Consider the following 27,742-nt stretch of genomic DNA (forward strand, 5'->3'; position numbering starts at 1 on the left):
AACGGGCGCACACTAATAAGAAAGCTTAGTTCACCACAGCTGATACCACTCAACACAACTCAACACCCCTCCACATCAATCAACGCAAATAACAAAAAGGCTGGAAAAAAGGATTGCGGACACATTCGATCGACACAAGCCGCACGTCACCTTTCGTTCGCCACATTCTCCATACACGCATCGCCGATACACACTCGCTAATATACTGCGTCGCGTTAATACCCTACGCTAATTTACTTCGGTACGATCAACACCGATCCTGTGCGCTACGGAAAGACTTTTGTTTCGTCAGCGGTTAACTTTTGATACCTTTTTCCGATCAAGTCCTTCTACATCACCAAGTTCAACAGCGATCTCGGCCGTATTCATTTGACCAATTAATTAAGTTCTTCCTTAAGTGTAAATAAAATTTGTGTCAAAAATAAATTATCACTTACACTTACTTATAAGTTAAAAAGAATGCATTTTCACTATTTAAGTTTAAGTGACTCATAAAACCTTATATACAGTGGTGGGCTTCCCACTTGGTTTAGCAACCAAATAAACATATATTTCGACATTGGAAACGTCAAATACCATTCGGAAAGTGACAGATATTCAGTAAAAAGTCTAAAATTTACGAATGTGTCGCTATTCACCAGAAGAAAACTGGGAAATATTGAAAAAAAAAAAACCGAGGATGGTCAATTTTACCGAAAGATCATCTTTTTGGACGAGGCTCATTTCCACCTCGATGGTTACGTTAACAAGCAGAATTGTCGCATTTGGGGGACAGGACGGCGCTACGTGCCATACAGCAAACGCTACACTCAATCTTTTACGCTCTATCTTCGAAAATCGCATAATCAGCAAAAGAAGTGATGTGAATTGGCCTCCCAGAAGCTGCGATTTAACTCCGTTGGACTATTTTCTGTAGAGAGCTGTTAAAGATAAATGTTACGCCAACCATCCAAAAACAATTCAAGATCTAAAGTACGAGATTCAAGCTGCTGTAGCTGCCATAAGGCCTGAAACCATCGAGAAAGTACTCCAAAATTGGGTGGATCGGATAAGCTACTGTAAACTTAGCCGTGATGGTCATTTGTCCGAAATTGTTTTCCACAAATAAATTTCATAAAACAGCCTTTTAAATAAATGTTAGACATTTGAAAAATATGAAGCCGTTTTTGTTTAATTGACTTTTTAAATTTAAAATTTTATATGGCCCACCCCATACATGTCATAGCTCATATTTTAACAAATTTGGAGTTTGTCACATCAAACTAAAAATTGAAAAATAAATATAGTTTAAAAAAAACTAAAAAACACGCTTTTAAAGCATATCAAACTAAAAAGTGAAAAATAATTCTTTGTATAAACTAACAATAATAATGAAAGAAAAATTCCTGCATTATTGTGAGAAGAGCGTGGCATGCTCGGTATATGAAAAATATGTATGTCCCAAAGCACCCCACGCTTTTCTCACAATAATGTAGGAATTTTTCCTTCATTATTATTGTTAGTTTATACAAAGAATTATTTTTCACTTTTTAGTTTGATATGCTTTAAAGCGTGTTTTTTAGTTTTTTTTAACTATATTTATTTCGGGAAAAATACGAAATTGCAATTCGAACAATTCCAAACGTAAGTTCAAAATTCGTGGCATTCACTGAATTCACTCGAAACGTTAAATTCTGAATTTTATATAAATAAAAATGTTAGCGGATTCATAATTTTTCGTGAAATCAATTTGAATACAAACGACTTCAGTTTTATTAATCAAAATTAAAATTTTCTTTTCTGATTTCGAAATGTTAAAATTCAGAATTAAGCCTGGTAACAAAAGTTTCGAATTCACATGCATTCAGTGATAGCAAATTACGCGCATTCGTAGCTTCGCTACGATTTATTGCGAAATAGGGCTGAGTGTTCTTGACTCCGTCTTTGAAGAACTAGAGAGGTTAAGATTTCTACTACTTATAAGCTAGCAGATTTGTGTTCTCTCTTAGGGTTGAGCTCTAATTAAAAGCAAAGTAGAATAGTAGAGGAATAAAATCTAAACTCGTTCTTACTGAGATCAGGTCGGGTGAGTAGAGATACTATACTAAGCCAGTGGTTCCATGAGAATGGAAAAAATTACGGTCCCTTTGCCCCTTTTTGAGTTGAGATCTACCTAGAATTAAATAGTTCTAAACACCGGGACTCGAAAAACGAAATTCAGCTAAGTATTTAAACCAAGTTTAGCGAAAGCCGCACGGCTAAGCATACATATACTTGTATGTACACCCCTGAAACTACTTTATCTCAACAGCAAATCTCCGCCAGCAATATGACACGCACTTTTTATTTCAACCATTACACTTTGAAAGTTTTATATAACGGTGTTGCCGTGTTTGTCAACTTCTTTATATATTAGAAATATTTACAAAGACCCTTGTGTGTTTTAAAATTCAATTTTTGTGCTCGGTGCTCCACGCCGTATACACAATAATAAAAATTAGACAAACTTTGTGATGGTGAGATTATATGAAAAGCACATACACACAAGTAACATATATGTACATATATACATATAATTGCAACAATAACATTAAAGCATTGGAAAACGACAAACTTTTCATTTCGCACTTTTCACCTTATACGCTTTTAAGTTAATAAAATATAGAATAAAAGTTTTTCCATGTACATGCACTGAGCTACAATAGATTAACACACGCACACAGAGATAAATATGCTGGTAGATACATGCACCTGCATAAATGTAATTTGTGCACGATTCTTTCATTCGCACAATTTGCATGGAGCAAATTTATTCAATGAAGCATTTCAAGGCTTGTCAACGAAAAGTGCTAGCACGCTTTTGCTAGCGAGAAAAGGGGAGAGTGAGGTAAGAAGCGGCGATGCTATTTTATGTAGGAAGAAGACCACAGCACCGGAAGTTGACAGTAGGAAGCCAGTTATGCAGAGCGTGGTAGTCAGAAGTTGAAGTGACTAATCGTTGGTTTTCAAACGCGACGACCGAGGAGTGTGCAAATAGAAAAAGGCTGATGCGCCGATTAAGCTTCTGTTCAAAGCACACAAACATATATAGGTGTACATAGAGTCATGGGTGAACATACTGATAGCTGACAGTGCTGTAGCGTCCAGATTATATGTGCTTAGCATTTTCACCCTGTTATACATTGATACTGAATGCTTATGCGTTTACCTCTGACATGCTTTGTGCTCTTTGTAGTTTTGCCACCACTAGAGCGAGCGTTGTGTGTGTGTTGATTGCTGCCGCTGTCTCGTTGGTGTTGGCGGAAATTCCTTCAGTCGGCAACAGTTTGTCTCTTTGGCGTTGTCGTTGCTGCTTAATGGCCCTCTTTGTCACGGCATTTTAACTTTGATTTGCATTTATACTTTTATCAGACGGTGTGCGAGTATCCTTTAACATTACATTTGCATATATTTTGTAGAAAATATTAACGTTTTCGAATTTTGCAAGGTTGGCTGGAAAATTTAGTTTCACTGGATGTTACTTTGCTGCATTTATAAAAAAATCCCGAATTATAACTGTTCTGATATATTCGAAACTATTTAAATTACTTAAATGGTAAACTGTTCTCGTTTTATTAATTTTGCTACTGTGAGAAAAAATATTTACATACAATGTATAATTTTTTTTAGCATACTTGTCTTTTTTGTTAAATAAAAACTCTTTCCAATTATTAAAAACTTTTTCTTCTTTTTAATTATTAGAGTATTAATGTTTTTTTAACTTTGCAATTGCAAGAACATTTATTCACATGCAATTATAATTGTTATAGCTTTCTATAGGTTTTGCTTACAAGTTCATAAGTAATCTCTTTTGAAATAGTAAGCCGTTCTCATAATGCTCTAAATAAGTTACAGAAATTAAGCCTTCAACCCTTTCAATTCCAAAAGTTAAAAAACAAAACTTAAAAATACCTACTTTGAAAAACTATATCACATATTACAAATACTGTTCTCAGTTTGTATCTGAAACCAAATAATAAGGTTTCCGGAACCGTGAGAAGAAAATAAAAAATATGTATTAGAAATAATTATAATTCGAATAATAATTCGGAAAACTGTCCTCAGTTTAAAATTTTTCCCAAACATATAGTAAGATTTTTCAGATCAGTCTATTCGGTCACGATATGCAAAGTAATCGGTTTTTTTTTATCAAACTGTTCGTAGTAACAGAATGGCATACCCGAAAAGGAAAAAGCACTGATAAAAGTCCAAAAGTCATTAATTACTCGTATAACCCTTTTTTTAGAAAATATAATGCCTGGATTCAGATTTTTGTTTTAAAAAAAAATTTTTGATTAACTTTCATACAGCATAGAGATTAACAAATTTAAGAAGTTTAAGAAAGTCTAACGGCGGCTTAAAATATTCAGAGAACCTTGACATTGGTGGGAAAACGGTGTACTTCTTAGATAATGTGCCCCTTCGTTATAAATTTAATAATGAGACCTGTTACCTTCATATAGCTTAAATCCCTCCCATATACGTCATTTGATACATGTTAGTGTTCTCCACAATTTAACCTATTTTAAAGTCAACACCATTAAACTTGTTGCAGTAAAATGTCACTCGCCTGGCACAAAGGTTTGTCATTTATTCAATTCACTGAGTCAATGCGTTTATGCCGCATCATTGCTGCATGAATAGCAGCACTTATGTCACCTCATTCTCTATGTATGCACCATCTAAATGCTATCCCAGCCAGCATTTACATATAAAAATAAGCGTTTTGTAAGCGTTCAAATGTAAGCAAAACACTTATAAAACGCTGCTGTGACCTTTACAAAAGACATCAAAGTAAGGGGTTTATAATCGAAACGGACCGATCATTATAAGCGTTTAAAAGACAATTGCAAAACATGTTTTTTAAGTAACGTAATTACACGTTTTCTAAATGCTTATAAAACACGTTTAGAAAATGCTTAAAAAACACGTATTTTTAATGAAATAAGTAAGCGTTTTAAACATTTACTTTGTTTTGGATATGTTTTTTTATTGAATTTGGTTTCTTCATAGAATAATATTACATTAAAATATAAAAATAGGAACTTCATTGTTTTTTCATTTAAAAAATGATTACTACGTAGTATTTTAGTTTACTTTTTTTGTTGTTTTAATTTTAATACGATTTTTTGCGTACTGGAAATATGACTTAGAGGCAAACACAAAGTCCTCTTCCTTTCCTCAATTTTCAGCGAAAGTTTCTGCAATAGAATTTAAATATGAATATAGAAATGTAACTAGAAACCTTTTAAACGTATTTCACTTACGATGAATAACAGTGGCGACAGTGAAGGCCCTAATGCACTTCTTATCTGCAGTTCCTCGCCAGGAAAAGCTCTCGGCAACGTTGTCAGTCATAATCTTCTGCCACGCTTTCGTTACAAATTTTCTCGAATTGGATGTTGACCATCTTTTTAGATCTGCCTTCTAAAAATATAAATAAAATCGACATCAGTATACAGTCACCGGATATTTCAAATTTAAATTCTTACCAGCAAGGAAAATTTATCTATATCTTCCAGAATAGTTTTCTCAAAATTGAGGAAGTCTTCAATATTAGCATACGGCTTGCTTGGTATAATAGTAGCGTTATTATGTGATACGGCTTTTTTAAGATCAATGATTTCTTTGCGCATTCCCTCAACGTTTTCTGTTAGGCGCAACAATATTAGCTTATTTTTTTCCTCCACCTTTTCAACAGCCCTTTGACATGCGTCGATGATTACTGATTGAATTCCTGCCGAAAAAAATATAAAACAAATATGAGAAAAGTGTTGCGGTGTTATGTTAAAAGTATCCTTTAAAAATAAATATCTTACCCGACAACGTTGCACTATCCAAAGAAGTTGTTGTTGTGCTTGGACTTGGTTGCATCACATAAATTGTTTGTGAGGATGCGATGTCATCATTAATGGGGTCGACGATGAAATTGAGATTGTTCTGCGACATGATCTGCTATGAGTGGCACAAATATATAAGACGATCTGGTGTAGAAGCATATAACTTTTGATGTTACTTCGTCAAGCGTATGGTGATTCGGTGTTTTGTTAAAACTGAGATTTTCGGCACGGTAAATATTAAAAAGCGATGATTGAAGCGGCTTATCATATAAGTTATGTAAGTCTTGTACCCTTAGCCCGTGAAGTACAAAATCGTTATCAGCAGATCTTGATATGGAAATAAGTTTGAAAATTAATTTTTGTACTAAATAAAAGTTCTCAGGCGCAATAGATGCCATCGGACGAGTTCTCACTTTCATCAGAAATATAACCATCGTTTGGCAACAAGGAATCTAAATTATTCTGTGCTTCAGGCACAACCTCCTGTTCCACAAATTCACTCTGGGTACTTACAGAACTTACAGCCGCACCGTTCCATAAATGTTCAAAAATTTCGAAGCTGCTGCGCACAACACTTTTCTTCTTTTTTGCTGCAGACATTAAATAAGTAGATTATTACCTTTTTTAATAGCAAATGATAGTTAAAAGTATCAAACGCACTTAATTTAACAACTTTAAGAACAATTTTACATAATTTATTAACACAACTTATTAGCACAATCTTTTGCGTCGAGAACTACACGTTTTGCTTAAATTTATGAAACACTTGCATTTGCAAGCAAATTGTCAACGTTGCATTTGCAAGTAAATTGTCAACGAGGTTCGCAAAACACTTGCATTTGCAAACAAATTGTCAACGACATTCGCAAAACTCTTATTTATGCAAGCTTGCTGCAATCTTAATTTACAAAACGCTTGCCAATATGTTTGCTGGGATGTTTCCATAATTGGATACACACGTGAAATGCACGTATTGACTTTTATTTGTATTTTATTGTATTATGTTTGCCAGTAGTCAGTAGTGCTCGCATGTGTCTGTCGATCTTTCAGCTGCTGGTGGCAAACTGCAATTGCGTCTCAAGTTGAATCTAAAGTTGCGTCAGCGGCAGCTGAAGCGTCAACGACAATAACAACAGCGCCAATCTGTCGCGTCTGGCAGTCATCGCTGAGTGCTGACTACACTTATCTGGAAATTGGTGCTAATATGTTTAGATACAATAATAAAAAAGACACGCCAGCAGGGTTGCCAGGGGTATATAATAAAAGCTCATACTATTCGCATCGTTCTTTCAAACTTATTGTTCAATAAGTAAAGGCACTAGTCGATAGTAGCGTCTATCTGATGAGAGTTCAGTGATTGAGATCAATTAACTGGGCGTGAGTCACTGAGGGTTTGGTTTGTTATTCTCGTAGATATTAAAAAAGACTCAAAATTCTATTAGTAAAGTCAATTTTATGAACAATTAACATGAAGTATGGAGCTGGATTCTTGAAGCTACCATCATCTCAATCCAAAAATATTTCGGGAAGCTCTTTTCTGCTTATATTTAAAATAGAGTTCGTAAATATTATATATGAATTGGGCTGTGTGCGGCAGCTGACTTTGATTGTACCAGTGAAGCCACAAGTTAGGCAGATGTTATTTTTGGAGTAAGACTTTCATGCTCTGAAGAGCGCTGTTCAGTCCTGTAATGTTATACTTTTTATAGAAGCTTGGACTCATTGAATTTTCAGTGTGAGGTTTGGTAGGCTTAAATAAGATGGGTTATAATATCTTATTGAAGCTGGAAGCCAAATAACTAAATTATAGGGTTTGTCCAGGACTGAGTCGATTAAAAAAAATTTACCCAATCGTTACAGTTCTTTAAAAACTTTAAAATAGGCCCATCCGCGTCCAAGCGTTGAAGGCTTCAAGGAAGGCATTCTCCGTAATATCCTTGAGAGCCGAGCTGCATGCTCTTTGTCTCGGGATCATACTCAAAGATCCATGACTCGTCACCTGTAATTACGTTATTCAAAAATTGGGGGTCACTTCTACACATGTTCCAATTTTCATGGCAAAATTTTACTCGCCGCATTTTATGGTCGTCAGTGAGCACTTTTGGGGCCATCTTCGCGCACACCTTGCGCCTGTTCCAGTGCTCCGTCACAATGTCATGAATCAGAGACTATGAGAAACTTAACATCTGGACAATTAAACGAATACTTAGTCGATGGTCTGAGTTTGCGTATACGAGTCACATTGTTGGTGTTTGTCGAAGTCGCAGGTCCTCCAGCACGGTCTTCATCAGCGACCTCTTCTTGGTCCTCTAAAAAGACCTCGTGCAACCGAAACACACCACTTCTTACTAAACCAACATCTGGGTAAACCTGCTTGATCATATCAAACGTCTCTGTCGTAGATTTACCAAGTTTCACACTGAATTTAATCGCGTACCTCTGCTCTAACGAACGCTGCATTTTCGTCTTGCACCACCCACAGAAACACAACTGACGAAGTCAACTGCCCAGCCGCTCATTCGTTAGCTAGGAACGCCTTCTACCGAATCCATTCGGTGCGCGCACTCTCCGAAGCACAGTCGCGGTGGAAGAAAATCAGTCCTATTACTCATTATACCTTATTATGTTGAGTTTACATAAGCATCTTTTCGGACAACCGTCGACATAAGGTCTAAACTTTTCAATGAATGAATAATTTATTTTGTGTACAAAAGATTCCTTTCGTGGTTTCCTTGGAATACTGAATACCAGAAAAAAACCCAGCTTTGAATACGGATTAGGCAGAAAGAAGATCTATCTTTCTAAATGGTTTATTATGCGGTTCTCAAAAGTATCGAGTTTTGATCGCAGTTGCTTTTAGCCTCATTTATAGTATTTTTTACTTAGGCTTATCGGCATCGCATCGAAAATCGACTTTCGTGAAGACATCTTGTCAACTAACAAGATTTGCATACAAGAACTTGATTCCGATTGCTAAGTTTGAATGGCAGCTATATGCTCTAGTGGACCAATGTGGGCGATTCCGATAAATGAGCAGCTTCTTGAAAATAAATTTGTGTCTGCAAAATCCCATCTATATCTCAAAACTATTAGACTGGTTTGTGTATATACTCGCATAGGTAGGCGGACATGGCTAAATCGACTCAGCTCGTCTTGCTGATTAACGTCATGAATTTTCCGACATTCTCTGAGTGCTACTAACTTCCTAATAAACTAAATATATCCTAGTTAGGTTACACATACATATGTATTTCTAATGCACTTAACGCTTCTCGAAGGAAGCTTCCGTGGTAATCCCAGTTTATGATTGTCTCCATGAAAAATGTCATTCTCTCCGAAATTAGTTACATATAATGGCAAGTTGGCTCTTATTTCAACATCTCACTTCTTCTGTCTCGCTTTCCCCATTTCTCACTTTCATTCTTTTGAATCACTTCTCTACCTATTTATCTGTCGCCCTGTCTCCCGCTTTACCTCACCGAGCTTCATCGCATCAGCTTGTGTGATTATAATAACTGTTTTTGTTTTATATTTAATAGTTTTGAACTATTACTTATATATTTAGTTAACACTACGAAAAATATCAACCTAAACTTACCACACATCACTGCGTCGACGGATCTATCTTACGCTATTTCAATTCGCTTTATCGTTTGGCTTATCGAAGGCGTGCACTTTGTTGTTTTCTCTAACAACATACTAGTTTGCACTAGTTTTGGAGTGTACTACTCGTATTTGTCGCTGTTGTTGCAGTTGTATTTGCCAGCTTGTTTAAAGGTTTCCGTAACATTGCTTAGTCTTGAATTTTTAACGCTTTACAACCCATGAACATAACTCAGCAAAACTTTCGATGGTAGCGACTGAGGAAATCTCTGAAGTCGGCGAGGTAACAGCGTAACCGTGTGTATCTAGAATCTTGCAAGCAGCACAAAGGATTGAGCTGCAAAATTTGACAAATAAGGATTTATGTGGCAGATGGAAGAGTTAGGGTATGTATGTACTGAATTGCTTAACGCGCAAGAAAAATCGTTCTCATGCGAACTGTTCCCCGGAAGTTGTCTGTCGTTGAATCCATTCATCATTTAAATATTTGCGAAACCAGCACAATTCAATAGTCGTAAGTCGTTAAGTCCTGAAAATTAAACAAGTAAGGAAGACTAAGTTCGGGTGTCACCAAACATTTTATACTCTCGCATGATAAAGTGATAATCGAGATTTTATTATCCGTCATTTACATATATTTTTATTTTGCTGTAAAATTAATTAGAATTAAATTCTGAGAGATTTACCGATATTTTCGGTGAAAAATTAGGTTAGGTTAGGTTAGGCACTGAGTTCTTCGTGTTCGATATCAGGGACCTTGAAAAGTTATAGTCCGATCACGACAATTTTTCCACAAGGGATACCTCAGCTCAAATACCGTATTTGTGTAAAGTTTTATTCCGCTATCATCATTGGTTCCTAATGTATATACGAGTATTATACAGAGAAGGCATCAGATGGAATTCAAAATAGCGTTATATTGGAAGAAGGCGTGGTTGTGAACCGATTTCACCCATATTTCGTACATCAGGGTGTTAAGAAAATATTATATACCGAATTTCATTGAAATCGGTCGAGTAGTTCCTGATATAAGGTTCAATTTTTGAAAAAAGCCTGGGTGCAGCTTCCTTCTGCCATTTCTTTCGTAAAATTTTGTGTTTCTGACGTTTTTTGTTAGTCGGTTAACGCACTTTTAGTGATTTTCAATAAAGACAATAAATTTCACCGCCGAGATCGTATGAAAGGGTTTAAAGGGGGCCGGTATGAAAATTGGACAATGGGCGTGGAAACTCCCACTTTTTGGTGTAATTTTATATTCTTATGGCATGGTACAAAAATTGCACCACAACCACGCCTATTTCCCATATAACACATTTTTAAATTTCTCTTTATTCTTTCACTTTTCAGTACACAAATCAAAAGTAATTACTATTGACCAGAACGAATTTTGTACTAAATTCCTTTAAAGCATGCCACCTTATCACCAAAACATGTAAAAATCCCAACAAAACTGTTCTAGCACCTAAGTACCGAACATGTGGACCCCAGTATCTACCCCAGTCAACCGAAAATATCGTTCAATGTGTGAGATACTCATTGAAATTCATATAGAATTCTTCTCCGACAATATTAGTTCTGTGTATCAATACTTCTTTGAGGCCCCATATGTCTAATATAAAGATTTTCGAACTTCAACGTGACTTTATGCTGGATATATTGGGAAATATTTGAGTTATATCAATGAAAATTACAGAACATGTTTTTCTTATATCGTTCTTTGTAGTTAAAACAGATACAATTGCGAAAACTTAACCTAGCATCAGGATTTTCGAATATCTGGCAAAATTTACTCCATATGATTGATCATTGTATGTGAACTACATAAAACCAATTTTATGCTGAATTTAGTATAAGTATGTATATAATTGCTTCGATTCCGATCGTCTTTTTAACGTTTTACATTTTTAAGGTATTTACTGGCTTTGGTTGTTACCAGTTGGAAGAATATAAATTTTCGGTTGCATCCGATAATAGCCCTTTGTTACATGTTCAATTTCGATTATAGACGAGTTAACAACAGCGCGCCAGGTCCTTCTCCACTTGGTACTTCCAACGGATTGGAGGTCTTCCTCTTCTTCTGCTTCCCCCAGACGGGTACTGCGTCGAATACTTTCAGAGCTAGAGTGTTTTTGTCCATTCGAACAACATGACCTAGCCAGCGTAGCCGCTGTCTTTTAATAGGCTGCGCTACTATCTATATATCAATGTCGTCGTGTATCTCATAAAGCTCATGCGATATTCGGCGTGACCAACGCGTAAAAGACCATAAATCTTTCGTAGAACCTTTCTCTCGAAAACTCGCATCGTCGATTGGTCAGTTGTTGTTATCGTACATGCCTCTGGACCGTATAGTAGGACGGGAGTAATGAGTGACTTATAAAGCTTGATTTTTGTTTATCAAGAGAAGACTTTACTTCTCAATTGGCAAAAGTTATTCTGCGTTGGATTTCAGTTTGTTGACGGTGGGCTTTAATCTATTACACAATACGCTCAATAGAACCTTATACGCGATGTTGAGGAGGTATATCCCAACGTAGTTGGCGCAGATTGTGGGTCTCCTTTTTATGGATTGGGCAGAGCACACTTAAATTCCAATCGTTAGGCATGCTTTCGAGCGACCGTATTTTACAAGGAAGCTAAGGCATGCTCCTTATTAGTTCTTCGCTGCTGTGTTTGAAAAGCTCGGCCGGCAATCTATCGGCTCCCGCCGCTTTGTTGTTCTTCAGGCGGGTAATTGCTACTTGAACTACTTCATGGTTGGACAATGAAACATCTGCTCCATCATCGTGGATTGGGGAATCGTGTTCGCATTCTCCTGGCGTTATGCTTTCATTGCTATTCAGCAGGCTGCAAAAGTGCTCCCTCAATAATTTTACTATGCTTTGGGCATCGATCACTAGATCACCTTTGTGGGTTTTACAAGAGTATGCTCCGGTCTAGAAACCTTCTGTTAGTCGCCACATTTTTTCGTCGAGTTTTGGAGCATTACCCTTTTCGGCCAACTTGTCAAGCTCTTCATATTCACGCATTTCGGCTTCTTTCTTTTTCTGTCTACAAATGTGTCTCGCTTTCCTCTTCAACTCTCGTAATTTATCTCATCCCAAACCTTTTCTGGTCGATCATAACGTTGCAGTAGTTATTGTTTCTCCGCTGCGAAATGGCAGTCGTACCAGCTGTTCTTTTGCTTTTCCGAAGACCAATGGGTTCGGTTACAGCTGTACATAAAGAGCTTGAAATACCGTGCCACAGTTCCCTTATACCGAGTTGTTGACAAGTTATCTCAGACAGCAGGAGTGCAAGTCTTGAGGAAATATTTGTCATTGTAGCTTATTGACGTCATACCTTATTTGTGTTTGTTGACGTGTGTTTTTTGCTGCACAGAAGTGTGCGTATATCTTGGCTGCAACAAGATAGTGTGCCGAGACGATATTAGGACCTCGGAGCGTACGCACGGCTAAACCCTGAAGACGCGTCTTCCGTCTATCGCAACATGATCGATCTGGTTGGTGGCCTTTCGATCAAAAGAGAACCAAATAAATTGATGAACTTTTCTTTTCTGGAACCTAGTACCATATTTCAGGCTCCGGCGAAATCGTTCAGTGTCAACCCACTTGTGGATGTTTCCTAGTGGAGTTCCTGGCGTTAAAGTCGCCAAGCACGATTTTGACTTCGTGGTGTGGTCAGGTGTTCCGATGCTTTTTGTCACTTTTTTACGTAGCGGGTCCCAATCCCAGCGCACAACCCTGTGGAGGGGAGGTTTCGCCTTCTCCCTTTACCTCGCCTGCAAACGGATGTTCTTCGACTACTCGGAGGAAACTTGGTCTATGACCGGAAGTCGTGAGCTGCTTGAGCGATACGTAAAAGGTTCATTTCTGGCCACTCCCAAGTGAATGTCAATCAGAGAACTTTCCTTACTTGAGTGAACTTCTACATATAACTTTATCCTCCAAAAAAATCGTCTACTTTTCTCGAAATCTGTATTTGAAGCTGAAACATAAAATGTCAGTGATATTATCATCACATATCATATATGTATGTATGTAAATATTGAGTTTGTAGTTGATAGCATTTTTTCAAAAAAGTCTTGCGGTATTTTTATTGAATCAATTCGTGTGGCACCCATACATCGAGCTTCTTAGTGACTCCAAGCTTCTTCAAATAGTTTATGACGGTTTGATGACTACTATACCGGTCTCTTTCGACCAACTCAGCGATTTTATCGCAACACCTGTTACAAGGTGTCCTAAAAATTTTGTGGTCAATGCAGCAAAATGACATTTACGTATCTATTTGTATCTTTAAATTTGTATCTCATAAAGTGCTAAATATTTTTTTAATGGACTCGCAACGCAAATTTTATTTATATGATCTCTTAATACATGATTTATTAATCGTTGAAATGTTGCAGGGGCTGTTTTAAGGCCAAATAGCAAAAGATTAAATTCGTAATGGCCACTTGCAGTCCCTATCGTCGGGGTGCACCTCAATCTGGTGGAATCCCTTAGCAAGATCAATTGTGCTGAAATAACAGCATTTTCCCAACTTATCAAATAAATCTTCTATATTTGGAAGTGGGAACTTGTCGTCTATTGTTTGTTCATTTAGTTTTCTGTAGTCAATTACAATTCGCCATTTTTGCTTACCACTGTTATCTGTTTTTTTTGGGCACAACCCATAATGGGGAATTGTAAGGACTACAACTCGGAAAAAAAAACATTTTGCGCTAGCATTTCCTGTATTTGCCTGTCCACTTCTGCCCGATGTATGACAGGGTACCTATACAGTTTACTATATATAGGAGTGACTTTTGTATTTATTCGATGACGATTTTCACTTCTGAAAGGTAAGTTTTCTCCATCTTTATAAAAAATATCTTTAAACTTATCTACAACAGTCTTTAAAACTTCTTGATCTTTAGAATTTAAATGATTAGGAAACATACTAAGTGACGAATGTTCTACTATTTCTTTTTCTTCATTAATAGATATTTCCAAATGTTTATTTTTTTGATAATCATCTACTATTAACTCTTCTTCTTCGCAAAAATAAATTGGCAAAGTTGCATCTTTTTTTATTAAAACTCTATTCTCGTAGTCGATTTTAGAACTCAAATTAAGCAATATGTTGTTACCTATTAGACCATCAAAGTAGTTATGAAATTTAAATTCTAGGAAATTAACATTAAAATTATGTTTATGAAATTCTTTAAACAATGGAAAGCTTTACTGTACGTCTGTAGTAACAATTCGATTTATAACTTTTGAAGTAATAGAACGTGATTTTATTCTCCATTTGGGATTACAAATATTTGTGTTCATGATAAATTCTGCACCTGTATCTATTATGAACTTTAGTTTTCTCACGTTTGTTTTAACTGTTATATAGGGTAACTTCCTTGGCCCTCTAATTGAAAATTTTGTTCGTTTTCATTGACTCCTATTTCCATAGGCTCTTCAACTGTTTCACTGCGAAAACGAATTCTACTTCTGTTATTTAACAGTTGTTCATTATTGTTATTATTATTCTGATTAGAAAAACTACTCGAGCTGCGATTAGTGGGAATTATAAAAAGATTAAATTGTAGAAGTACATCTACAAATTCTAATTTTGTCAATGAGTTCATCAACTGAATTCTTTTCGCCATGATTATCTATAAAGACTTTTTTTTATTTCCGGCCATGTAAGTGAATTTTCATTAATTAAAATGGATCTTCTAGCACTTCCGATAATTTTATCTTTAATCTGGCCAACTAACAGAATTTTACATTCTTCATCAGTAAAACTGTCTAATATTGGACACATGTAATCTATACGCTGTACAAAATTTAATAGTGCATCTCTGTTTCCGTCATATGGAGGAATGCTATTTATGTTGGTGGAAATGAGCTTAAATTTTACGTTAATGTTTAAACTATCCATATTTGCTAAACTAAATTAAATAAAATGCCAAATAAATGGATAAATTTTACTTTTTTAAAACTACGAGCTTTAACGGGTATGTACACAAAGGTGTGTTTGTATTGCTCTTAATGCAAATTATATACATACGTATCCATATACACCTATATGTATGTAAGTTAACACATAGTGCCCAATTTCCAGTTGTGTACGAGTGTGGTGAGGCCAATACAACATCTTGCATCATCAGCAGATTGTGTGGGCGACGACCGCCACTAAAGCAACGACTCAGATTACATAAACAATAACAACCACCAAGGCGGCGAGGCGGACGGACAGCGAACCACAGTGTCAATAGCCGATTGCGTAAACAGTTGACCAGCGATCGTTGCTTGCACTATCAGCAATTGGGTAAACAATTGTATGGAGCAGAGTCAGCACGACGCAGACGTCAAAGCCGGCAGCGTCGATTACTGGATATGGATATGCGTTCTTAGGCTTAATTGTTAAGTTAGGTTTTGGGCTAGTTTAGATTTAAGTTGAACTTTAGCCAGAGTACACGTCTGTGGCCAATAAAAGAGTACTGCAAATATATAACCTGCATTGTTATTGCCGCGTCCATCGACCGGCTGATACAGGGATTACAGCCTACATACTTTACTGGCGCCCAACGTGGGGCAAAGAGCAAAATTACGGAATTATCATATTCATTAGAAAATCATGTAAGTGAATGGCACAGCCAATCGTGATTGTTTGTTAAAAGCAGCATTATATAAAGAGTGAAGTGATCCTTTTTTATTTTTTATTGTTTTGGTGGCCGTTAACGATTGTGCCGCGTTTGAGTGAAAAAATACTTATGTGTGTTAGTTTGTTCAGGGTCTAATGAGCCACCCCCCTCACGATAAAGAGCTTTACGATAACTCAGTGCAGGAATTAATAAACCATACTAGAAGGTTACGTGTGGCAGACGTAGTGGAAACAGAAACGGATATGGACGCAAGACAGGTACAAGCGGTGTTAGAAGCCGCATTGGCGGCACAGGCCGCTCAATGGAAACAGGTTATTGATGAAAAAATTAGTGAAGTTAGGAACGAGATGAGTGCATTGAGAATCACGGCCCCTGAAGTAGAAAGCTACCAGAAAATTGCGGTAGTGCAGGGAAAATCGTGTAGTCAGACGTTAGACCTCGTCAAGTCATTGCCAGAGTTTGATGGTAAACAAGAGGAATATATTTCGTGGAGGCAGGCAGCGATGGCCGCCTACGAATTATTCGAACCTTATGAAGGCAGCGTAAAGCATTACGAGGCAGTAGGTATTATTCGGAATAAGATTAGGGGTTCAGCGAATAATATACTGGCCTCATTTAACACAGTTTTAAATTTTAAGGCCATTGTGGCACGGTTAGATTTCACCTACGCTGACAAAACTCCAGTGCGCATTCTCCAACAAGAATTAGATACCTTGCGTCAGGGCGATTTGAGCTTGTCACAGTACTATGATGAGATAGAAAGGAAACTGACCCTCATAATAAATAAAACGCGTATGACATATGATGCAGCTGCTGCAGCTGTCCTAAATGAAAAATTTAGATGTGATGCCCTAAACACGTTCGTATCGGGTTTAAAAAGACCCCTACACCAGGCTGTATTCCCAGCTAGACCAAAGGATCTACCAAGTGCCTTGGCACTAGCCCGCGAGGCCGAGTCGAGTCACGATAGGTACATGTTCGCGGCAACGTACGCTAAAAATGCCGAAGAGAGAGCCCAAAAGTCAGGGGGTCAAAAATCCCAAACTCGGCGGCAAAATAATTATTCACAGAATAGTGGCGGCGATGCCAATCACGCAAAAAATCCACATTACTTCAAGAGTCAGGTCAGAAATAATCCAGGAAAGGCTTCATCATTAAGGCAACGCGAAAATGATAGGGATTTTCATGGTAGAGGCCCCGAACCTATGGACGTCGATCTTAGTTCGTTTAAATTTAGGCACCCAACGGAATACCAACAGGCACAAGCTGCCGGTATTCACAATGCTCCCGTTCAGAGAAATAAGAGACAGAATAATTCAGAGCGTATGACAGATTTTAGGCGTCAAAGGATCAACAATTTGAATCATTCAGATGTTGATCAGGATTACCAAGCGTATGAGGCTGCTGCCGCAGCTGCAGTAGCAGAGGTAGACAATGAAAATGGGGTTGACTACGAAAGTGACTCTATTAATTTTTTAGAGGCCACTCCCGGCTACCGTTCCTTGAGCGGACGTTGGCTGGGAAAACACTAAGGTTTTTAATTGACACGGGAGCGGCAAAAAATTATGTCAGGCCCGTAAAAGAGCTTAAAGGCATAAAGTCGGTAGACTCCCCGTTTAATGTGAACTCTATCCATGGGTCCAATAAAATCAAACAGAAATGCCTGATAAATATTTTCGGGGTAACATCCCCATTCTTTGTGTTGGATAGTCTAACACTGTTCGACGGAATCATAGGCCTTGACCTGCTAACGCAGGTGGGCGCGACTATTGACCTAGACGGAGGCAAAATAAATTATGGTACCATGTCAGAAGATCTGCAATATCATAAGTGCAGCAACGTTAACTTTACAAATGTCAACGACATACAGGTACCAAGTTCAGTGAAGGCAGAATTTAAAAAAATGATCCTGAAAAGGATTAAGGCATTCGCAGACTCTAACGAGCTGTTGCCATTTAACACTTCGGTTGTGGCCACGATCCGAACCAAAGATAACGAGCCTATTTATTCGAAGTTGTACCCTCACCCAATGGGAGTGGCAGATTTCGTCGAAAAGGAAATAAGAGAACTGCTACGCAATAAAATCATTAGACCGTCAAGGTCCCCTTACAACAACCCAACCTGGGTCGTAGATAAAAAGGGTTACGACGAGTTAGGCAACAAAAACAAACGTCTGGTTATTGATTTTAGGAAGCTCAACGAGCGCACTATTGCCGATAAGTACCCAATGCCGAACATTTCAATGATTCTGGCAAATTTAGGGAAAGCCAAGTACTTTACGACTTTAGATTTAAAGTCAGGCTACCATCAGATTGTCCTCGCCGAGCAGGATCGCGAGAAAACGTCTTTTTCCGTTAACGGTGGAAAATATGAGTTTTGTCGATTGCCATTCGGTTTGAAGAATGCTGGAAGCATCTTCCAGAGGGCGATCGACGACGTCTTACGTGAACAAATTGACAAATCATGCTATGTTTACGTCGATGACGTCATAATTTTTTCTGAAAATGAATCGGAACATGTCAAACATATAAATTGGGTCTTGGAAAAACTGTGTGAGGCCAACATGAAAGTTTCACGAGAAAAAACACATTTTTTTAAAACAAGTGTGGAATATCTCGGTTTCATAGTAACAAGAGGTGGGGCAAAAACTGACCCCGCAAAGGTCAAAGCCGTTCAGGAATATCCTGAACCTAAGGATTTGTTCAGCCTTAGATCCTTTCTAGGGCTAGCAAGTTATTACAGGTGTTTCATAAAAGATTTCGCCTCCATAGCAAGACCTCTAACTGAGATCCTAAAAGGTGAAAATGGCTTAGTAAGTAAACACAAGTCTAGAAGGGTACCCATTGGTTTTAGTGAAGCGCAACGCAATGCCTTCGAAAGATTAAGAAACATCCTAGCATCTGAAGATGTCATCTTAATGTACCCAGATTTTAAAAAACCATTTGACTTAACGACAGACGCCTCCGCTCACGGCATTGGCGCAGTCCTCTCGCAGAATGGTAAACCGATTACAATGATTTCAAGAACGCTGAAAGATAGGGAAATGCATTATGCAACAAATGAAAGAGAATTACTGGCCATAGTATGGGCTTTAGGGAAACTTCAAAATTATCTCTATGGAACTAGGGACATCAACATCTATACAGACCACCAGCCTCTAACGTTTGCGGTTTCTGATAAGAACCCGAATGCAAAGATAAAACGGTGGAAGGCATTCATAGACGAGCATAATGCTAAAATTTATTATAAACCTGGTAAGGAAAACTCTGTCGCAGATGCTCTTTCACGGCAGAACATAAATGCGTTGGAGAGCGAACTCAAATCTGACGCAGCGACAGTTCACAGTGAATTGTCACTGACCTACACGGTCGAATCAACAGAAAAACCCATAAACTGCTTCAGGAATCAAATAGTTTTGGAGAAGTCGCGTTTCCCTCTGAAACGGAATTTTATACTCTTTGGCGGAAAAACCCGCCACGTTATTCACTTCATAGATAAAAACAGCCTCATTGACGAAGTAAAGGAGGTTGTTAACCCCCTCGTGGTGAACGCGATTCACTGCGAGCTACCGGCGCTAGCCAGCATACAACACGAATTGGTAAGATGCTTCCCATCTACCAAATTCTGGTACTGCAAAAATATGGTGTCGGATAACGAACAAGGATGAACAAAGGGAAATAGTCACTACTGAACACAATCGTGCTCATAGAGCTGCGCAGGAAAATGTGAAACAGATCCTCTGTGACTATTATTTTCCGAAAATGTCCAAATTGGCAAACGAAATTGTCACAAACTGCAAAATATGCACGAAAGCCAAATACGATCGACACCCTAGAAGGCAGGAACTCGGCGTTACGCCGATTCCATCGTACGCAGGTGAAATGCTGCACATAGATATTTTCTCCACAGACAAGAAGCATTTTTTAACTTGTGTTGATAAATTCTCTAAATTTGCAGTAGTTCAACCGGTACCGTCGCGGACAATAACGGATGTAAAAATACCCATCCTCCAATTGATTAATTTCTTCCCAGGAACAAAAACTATCTATTGTGATAATGAGGCGTCCTTCAACTCGGACACCATTGTGACTCTGTTGAAGAACCAATATGGGATTGATATAGTAAACGCTCCCCCTCTCCACAGTACTTCCAACGGACAAGTAGAGAAGTTTCACAGTACCTTGGTAGAAATTGCTAGGTGCCTTAAACTTGAAAGAAGAATAAGCGATACAATGGACCTGATCACTCAAGCTACCATTGAATACAACCGAACAATACACTCGGTCACAAATAAGGAGCCTATTGAGGTAATATACGCCTCAACCGAAGAATTCCGAAAGGAAGTGAAAGGTAAAATCGAACAAGCACAACAGGATCAGCTCGATAGAAATAACCCGTCAAGGCAGAACAGGGTATTTGAAGTAGGGGAAAAGGTAATGGTAAAAACTAATAGAAGGTTAGGGAACAAGTTAACCCCCCTGTGTGAGGAGAGGAGAGTAGATGCAGATCTGGGGACAACAGTCCTAATAAATGGAAGGATAGTCCATAAGGACAACATTAGATAAAGTACTTAGCCTTAGAAAATGACGACATTAATTTCTAATCACCTTATATTGCTTCTTTAGGTTTTCAATCACAATTCTTCTCACTTTCGGGATAGCGGCAGCCAAGTTAACGGATTACTCACACTCACATTACATACCGGTAGTGGACGGCGACGCACTAGTATGGAACGAATACAATTACCTGAGGCACTCAACTAATTTGACCGAGTTTATGCGCATGACAGACGAAACTGCCAACATGACGGACTTGTTCCCGCAGTCGCACATGCGAAAGTTGCTAGAGACTGACAATAAACATGTTAGAACATTACTAGCGACTATAAGCGTACATCATAGAATGGCAAGAAGCCTAGACTTTCTGGGTTCAGCCCTTAAATTTATCACAGGTACCCCAGACGCTGACGATTTCCACCAAATTAGAATGACAGAAGCCCAACTAATAGAATCCAACAATAGACAGGTAGTGATTAACACAAAGACACAGGAACAGATTAACGCACTAACTAGTACGGTAAATGAACTCCTCAAAGAAGCGAAGAAAGAAAGAATCGATACGGCGCACCTTTTTGAAATTTTACTCACTCGAAATAGGATTATGATCACGGAAATTCAGAATATAATGCTCGCAATAACCCTTGCGAAAATAAAGGTAGTAAATCCAGCAATCATTGATGACGAGGGTTTGAAATCCATATTGGTTGGGCCAATCACAGATATAGCAATCACTGAACTAATGGAAGTGTCAACCGTTAAAGTTATTCAGCACAATGATGTAATTCATTTTATAATCAAATATCCTAGAATTAAGTTTTTGTGTAGGAAAGTTTTGATTTTTCCGGTGGTACACAACGGCGTCGTGCTGCAAATCAACGAAAACACAGTGGTCGAGTGCAAGAGCGGAATTTTGGCGGTCAACAACTGTGAAGCAACAACAACTTCAACGTTCTGCAGCTTAACTACAAATACAACATGCAACTTCACACCGGTGGCACAGCACATTGTAACACGCAACCGAGTCACCTTAACGCTAGCACCATAGTTGACGACGGAGTCATAATCATTAACGACAGCCCAACCAGAATCGCCATTGATGAAACACCTGAGAAAAATGTAAGTGGCACGTATCTCGTCACTTTCGAGAACCATGTGTTTCTGAACGGCACTAAGTACGTTAACAGAATGAGTAGGCTGGAAAAGGCTCCAGGTATTGCTGCTTCACCCCTGCTGAACATCACTGGCCATGAGACCATTTTGAGTTTGCCTTACCTTCACCGCCTCAACAATCAAAATCTACAAACCATTGACGAAATTAAAGAAGAACTAACGACCGTCACGAGCCGAACACTTGCTTTCATCCTGGGTCTGGGAGTAGCTGCGTTGATCAGTTGCCTCGCTTTCCTCTGGCAGTACAAGAAGAAAACACGAGCATTACACGAGATCAACCTGGTAGTGAAAGATATGGCAACGAACGAGGACGATCGTGTTTCGAAGGGGGGAGTAGTTAACACATAGTGCCCAATTTCCAGTTGGGTACGAGTGTGGTGAGGCCAATACAACATCTTGCCTCATCAGCAGATTGTGTGGGCGACGACCGCCACTAAAGCAACGACTCAGATTACATAAACAATAACAACCACCAAGGCGGCGAGGCGGACGGACAGCGAACCACAGTGTCAATAGCCGATTGCGTAAACAGTTGACCAGCGATCGTTGCTTGCACTATCAGCAATTGGGTAAACAATTGTATGGAGCAGAGTCAGCACGACGCAGACGTCAAAGCCGGCAGCGTCGATTACTGGATATGGATATGCGTTCTTAGGCTTAATTGTTAAGTTAGGTTTTGGGCTAGTTTAGATTTAAGTTGAACTTTAGCCAGAGTACACGTCTGTGGCCAATAAAAGAGTACTGCAAATATATAACCTGCATTGTTATTGCCGCGTCCATCGACCGGCTGATACAGGGATTACAGCCTACATACTTTACTTGTACATAAGTGTGACCAACTTTCTCTTGCCTTCCAATTGCTTTTCTTTCCAAGATTTGCTGCAGCGTTGATGAAGGTGATGAATTCGGCCAAAGGTGAACTTGAGTTCTTGACGAGAGGGGAAAAAAATGTGCTGTTCTCTTGTGCTCTAACTATACATCTCCATGCAAGCGTTGTACTGCTTTGATTTGTTTTTGCAGTTTCCTTTTTTCTTACTGCCTTCGTTATCGTGTAATAACTTCGATACATCTCTTGTTGTTCCTGCTTTTTATTCGTTGTTTTTTATTGGTTAATTTTGATTTGGATACTTTTTTTCTGTTCTGCAGTAAGCTCTCTTTGAGTGCCAGAAATTATTCAAATACTCGTAGAATGATTTCTCTCTAAAACGGATTATTTACTGTTTTTTGAAACGGCTTCCTGATTACAGTTTTTTTCTTTTCTTACAATTATATAGAATTTTTTTTTTTAATTTCGGTTCGGTTCGAGGTTCGCAATTGACTGCGCCAAAAACGATGTTGAACGTTTACTTCTTTCAAGTTTAATTATTCAACTGACTCTTTACAAAAATTCTTATAAGCTAAAAGCTTAACTATTTTACAGTAATATTAATGAGTGTAGGAGAGAGTAGAGGTAATAATGTATGTTCGGGAATATGTTGTATGTATGTTTAGTGTGGGGGCGAACGTGTTGGTGTGGAGTTGGAAAAAGTATGTAAAGTGTGAATGGGAGTAGTTTAAATAAGAGTAAGCATACATAGGTAATTAAACATAAGAGTAAGTCTAAGTTACAATCAAGAGTACGATTAGAAAAAGTATAGGTAAAGTATATAGGGCTATTATATAACTATATTTTTTACGCCAATTTTTGTTTTCTATTCGTAAATCTATAAAAATATATTAATTTATTCAATGAAACTTAAAATAATTAATCAACATGACCAAAATAATTAAATTTCAAACTAAAATATTTTTGTCTCCCTAGCTTGTATTAAATGATACACTTTGTATTGGTTTGAAACTAGTTAGTTGCCATTCCGTGTTCTTAGAATTACTGTGCGAGTGGCTTCCATGTTTTTATTAAAATATAACATGGCAAACGACATATAAAAACGACAAGGCCATAATACCTACAACTCAAAAAAAAAACGATATAAAAACGACAAGGCCTACAACTCAAATCAAAAGCTGAACAAAAAATTCAGCCAATTCAGGAAATTCGCCACTCTCTGCACGGAAACGACGTGACAGCAGTCTGAGGAGGAGAGAAAAGCTCTCTAAGCGGAAGCTCTGCTTAGCAGACACAGGAGGTGATGCGGAGCGGCACACCGATTGGTTTAAGCAATTCATATCTAAATATATTACGTATAAGCCACGCCCCAGAACACAACTAATTCCGTAAATTGCAAAGACAAAACCAAAAAGGCACTGCATGAGTAAAGGCGAAGAGCGTTTCTGTATGGATGTCTATATGCTTTACCCGCTGGGAATCTGTTTGTCGCTGTGAACGTGCAGCGACACTTGCGTCCAGTGAGACAATGTAAACATTGAAGGTCGAACTTCGACAGGCGCGAAGTGAGCGGCGCACATTGGGATATCTGTGGCCGAAATTCAAAAATTTCATGTTGTCTGATTTTAATGAAAATTTCACAGTTTGTTACCAACTATCTGTACATTATTTTCCCAAAGTATTAGGATTCTATCAGCATTCGTTTTTTGTCCAGAACTACCCAAAGTTGGTGAATGTAGAGAACATCAAAATTAGCAAAAAATTTACTCAAAAGTCAAATCATTGATACAATAAAACAACTATTGAAATTCAACTTTGTTATTATTTTTCATTTATAATATGTATCAAAGAAAAAATTTGCATCAAAATCCATTGAAAAAAATAATGCATAAAAAATTTTGTGGAACAACATAATTTGGACGTCAAAATTTCAATGTTCTTCAAATTCAAAGTGGTGCATCTTTTTAGCGCTGTCTACCGCTGTCGACATACATATACCGAATTAAAGCCTGAAGTCTCAGCTAAACGATAAAAAAAATTCAGCTGCCCCAAATTGCCGCCCTTGAAAAAAACAATGTCAGAATGTCACGAAGATGTAAAAAAGTTGCTAAAAGAGACTTGATAAAAAAGAATTCAGTTGTATGGGAGGTGGGCGTAAAAGTGAGCGGATATTATTGAAATTTAACACCAACATATATAATGTCACAAAAATGCTATGTACCAAAAATCAGTGCTGTAGGTCAAAAATTAAGTTTCACCTTATATGGGAGGTGGGCGTAAACTAAAATTTTTTAACAAAATTTTTTCATTTTTTTCTTGATTGGCATCCAAAACAATGATGTACCAAATGTCATTGTCCTGCGACAACTCCTTATATTTTTAGCCGCAGTATGCCCTAGCAGAAACCTATGTGCGGCGTGTTGTGATTGCATTAAGAAGAGTAACACACAGCGAAAATAAATGCGAAAGAACGTGTACTTTTAGCTGAAGCGTTGGAAAGTTGTAGAAACGGGAACTAGTCCTTCAGTTTTTAAGATATCGATCTGAAATTTTGTACACATCTTTTTTCCATTAGAAACTGTAGTATTATATAGCTGCCATATGAATTGAATAATCAGACTTAAGCGCTTGTACGGAAAACTGTTTCATTTAAAGAGATATTTTCCCGAAATTTTGAATGGAATATTGTGTAAGGCAATGGTCTAAGCTTTGAAGAAATTGTTCAGATCGGATCACTTAAATAGCTGCCATATAAACTGAAAATTGAAATGAAGTTATTTGTAAAGAATCTTTTTGTATTTGTGAAGGGTTTTGTAGTAACTTTTTGTAGAATTAGAAAAAAAATATTTTCAACAAATTTAGCTGAAATTCAATTTAATATTATTCTCTTTTAAGTTTATGTTAGTATTATTTTTATTTTATTCGTTTATTATATCAGCCAAATCGAATACGCTAAGCGATTTTCGTGCGTGTCTGACGCTGTGCACTGAAAGGACAACGGTCATCAGTTACTTATTGCTCACACATAGGCCGCCAAGTACGCACTTGCACGTATGTTTGTACGTGTGCTCAGATTTTTGAGCAATTTCCTTCCACTGAGTCAATCGCTGACACTGTCACATTTGAGACTTTTTGTGTTGAAAAATCATTTTTGTGTGTATCAATTCACCCACAGTCACACGAACACGCAGTCAAGCAACATAGCATCTACATAGAGTACGTAAATATGTATATGCATATGTAGAAAATATGCATATAAGCCCAATATAAGTTTATATTGCACACAAGTTCGTTTGTAAGCTCGTGTTTGCTGTTTGGTGTGTTCGTTTCAGCCACAAATGTAATGCCACCATGCTTCGTCTTCTTAGTTTTTTGTATACTCTGCATTTCAGTTCATACATTTATTGCAATTGCAAACGGCGGCAAATCAAGAAGACATTTCAGCTGCTTACTTCCGTTTTGGTCCTTTCTTTGTGCACGCGCTTGGTCGTATGTGTGTTGATTTAATGCATTTTTCATTTCTCATCTTTCGCTTTTCGTTCACACATAAAAATAAATGGTTTATGCATGTCTCGCCAACACTCACTCGTTACTCCATCGAGATGTTGCGAAATATGTTTAGACGCACACAGACGCTGCTTTGATCGCATTGTGTTTTTGCCCCTTCCGCTACTTTTTCAATTCCAACTACTTCGTTTAACTTCATCAACCTCATCATGTGCGGCTCCTCGACTGCACTTTATCTTCCCATTATTGAAATGTGAAGTTTGATTGATAGTTGATTGTAATAGAAAGCGAGATTGCATGCTAGCGACAGAAGGACATATAAATTTTTATTCCACTAATAGAATAATAAGAGTCTCTTGGCGAAGGAAAATCACTTACTGAGTAGCTGTAAACCATTAATTTCGTAAAATTATGTGTAAGCAGTGGTTAAACGGAGACCTAAGTTTAAAGAGAAGGAAGTTCAGAAGGATTTTGCCATCAGCTTTACTCATAATAGGCGCACGCGAGACTTTCTGCTTATGCACTAAAATAGCTCCACGATAATTATTCAATCCATGGCAGCAGAATTACGCGTTTTATATGTCCAGAAACCCCATAATAAAGCTTCGGATTAGACATTTCTAGAGAAGATAAGTCATGTGTGGAAATTTACGAAAGTGAGAAAAATTCTCTGATCGCCCCCAATGAAAAGAAACAAACAACCTTGGCAAAGGAACAAGGATTACGAATAAAGGCTGTCATCCCCGCCGTCCATGAAGTGCGATGGACGGGACAAAGACTGAAACGGGTAGGTAACAGTGCCCATATAAAGAAGCTCAAATCCGCTGTGGAATTCGTGGTTGGGGAGAGACTCCGACGACGAGTACTGTCATTCACCCCAGAGGATGAACGTCAAGCCACAATACGCATTAAAGCAAAGTTTTTCAACATATCGCTAATTTGCACCCACTCCCCGACGGAGGAGAAAGGCGATGTGATCAACGATGTTTTCTATGAGTACTTTTAGCGCACCTATGACGATGTCAAAATCGTGCCTGACGATTTTAACGCGAGGGGTGAGCGTATATTTCGCACAACGGTCGGTAAATTTAGCATCCATGAGGAAACATCCCCAACTGGGTTGAGGCTGATCGACATCGCCGGGGCCACCAATATGGCTATATGTAGTAATATATTCCAAGATAAGAAAACTCATCAAGCTACCTGGCTGTCCCCGGCTCCAACTAGATCGATCATGTAGTAATAGACGGAACGCAAGTCACCAATATTTTAGATGTGCGTACGCTCCGAGGTCCTAACATCGACTCGGACCACTACGAAAGGATGCGGCAACTAACTGAAGGTTTCAAGATCGGAGCATACTCTGGTAGAACCCCCAAAGGAGATCTAGTGACTGATGTCTAGAGCATATTAAAATTGTAGAGGTAACACTTCTCCAGCCTCCTGGATGTCAGTGAAAGCTTAACACCAGGAGATGGGAAACCCGATTCCTCAAAGGATAATTATGAAGCAGACGCTTCATTTCACGATCATGAAGTAATTCGAATATAAATTACCTGAAAACAACAAAGCG

The 27,742-nt window shown here is 38.0% G+C and overlaps 1 protein-coding gene across 1 annotated transcript; it reads right to left on the reverse strand.

The window, feature by feature from the left end:
- Nucleotides 1–5,199: 5,199 nt before the first annotated feature.
- LOC125777551 (uncharacterized) lies at nt 5,200–6,432 on the reverse strand. Its single transcript, XM_049452650.1, has 4 exons — nt 5,838–6,432; nt 5,511–5,755; nt 5,286–5,445; nt 5,200–5,219 (listed from the first exon to the last, which is right to left on the reverse strand). The coding sequence occupies exons 1-4, from the start codon at nt 5,965–5,967 to the stop codon at nt 5,200–5,202; spliced, it is 555 nt and encodes a 184-aa protein (XP_049308607.1). The 5' UTR covers nt 5,968–6,432.
- Between the last annotated feature and the right edge of the window lie 21,310 nt (nt 6,433–27,742).

Source organism: Bactrocera dorsalis, chromosome 3 (assembly GCF_023373825.1).
Source record: "Bactrocera dorsalis isolate Fly_Bdor chromosome 3, ASM2337382v1, whole genome shotgun sequence".
In the NCBI taxonomy this organism is placed as follows: Eukaryota; Metazoa; Arthropoda; class Insecta; order Diptera; family Tephritidae; genus Bactrocera; species Bactrocera dorsalis.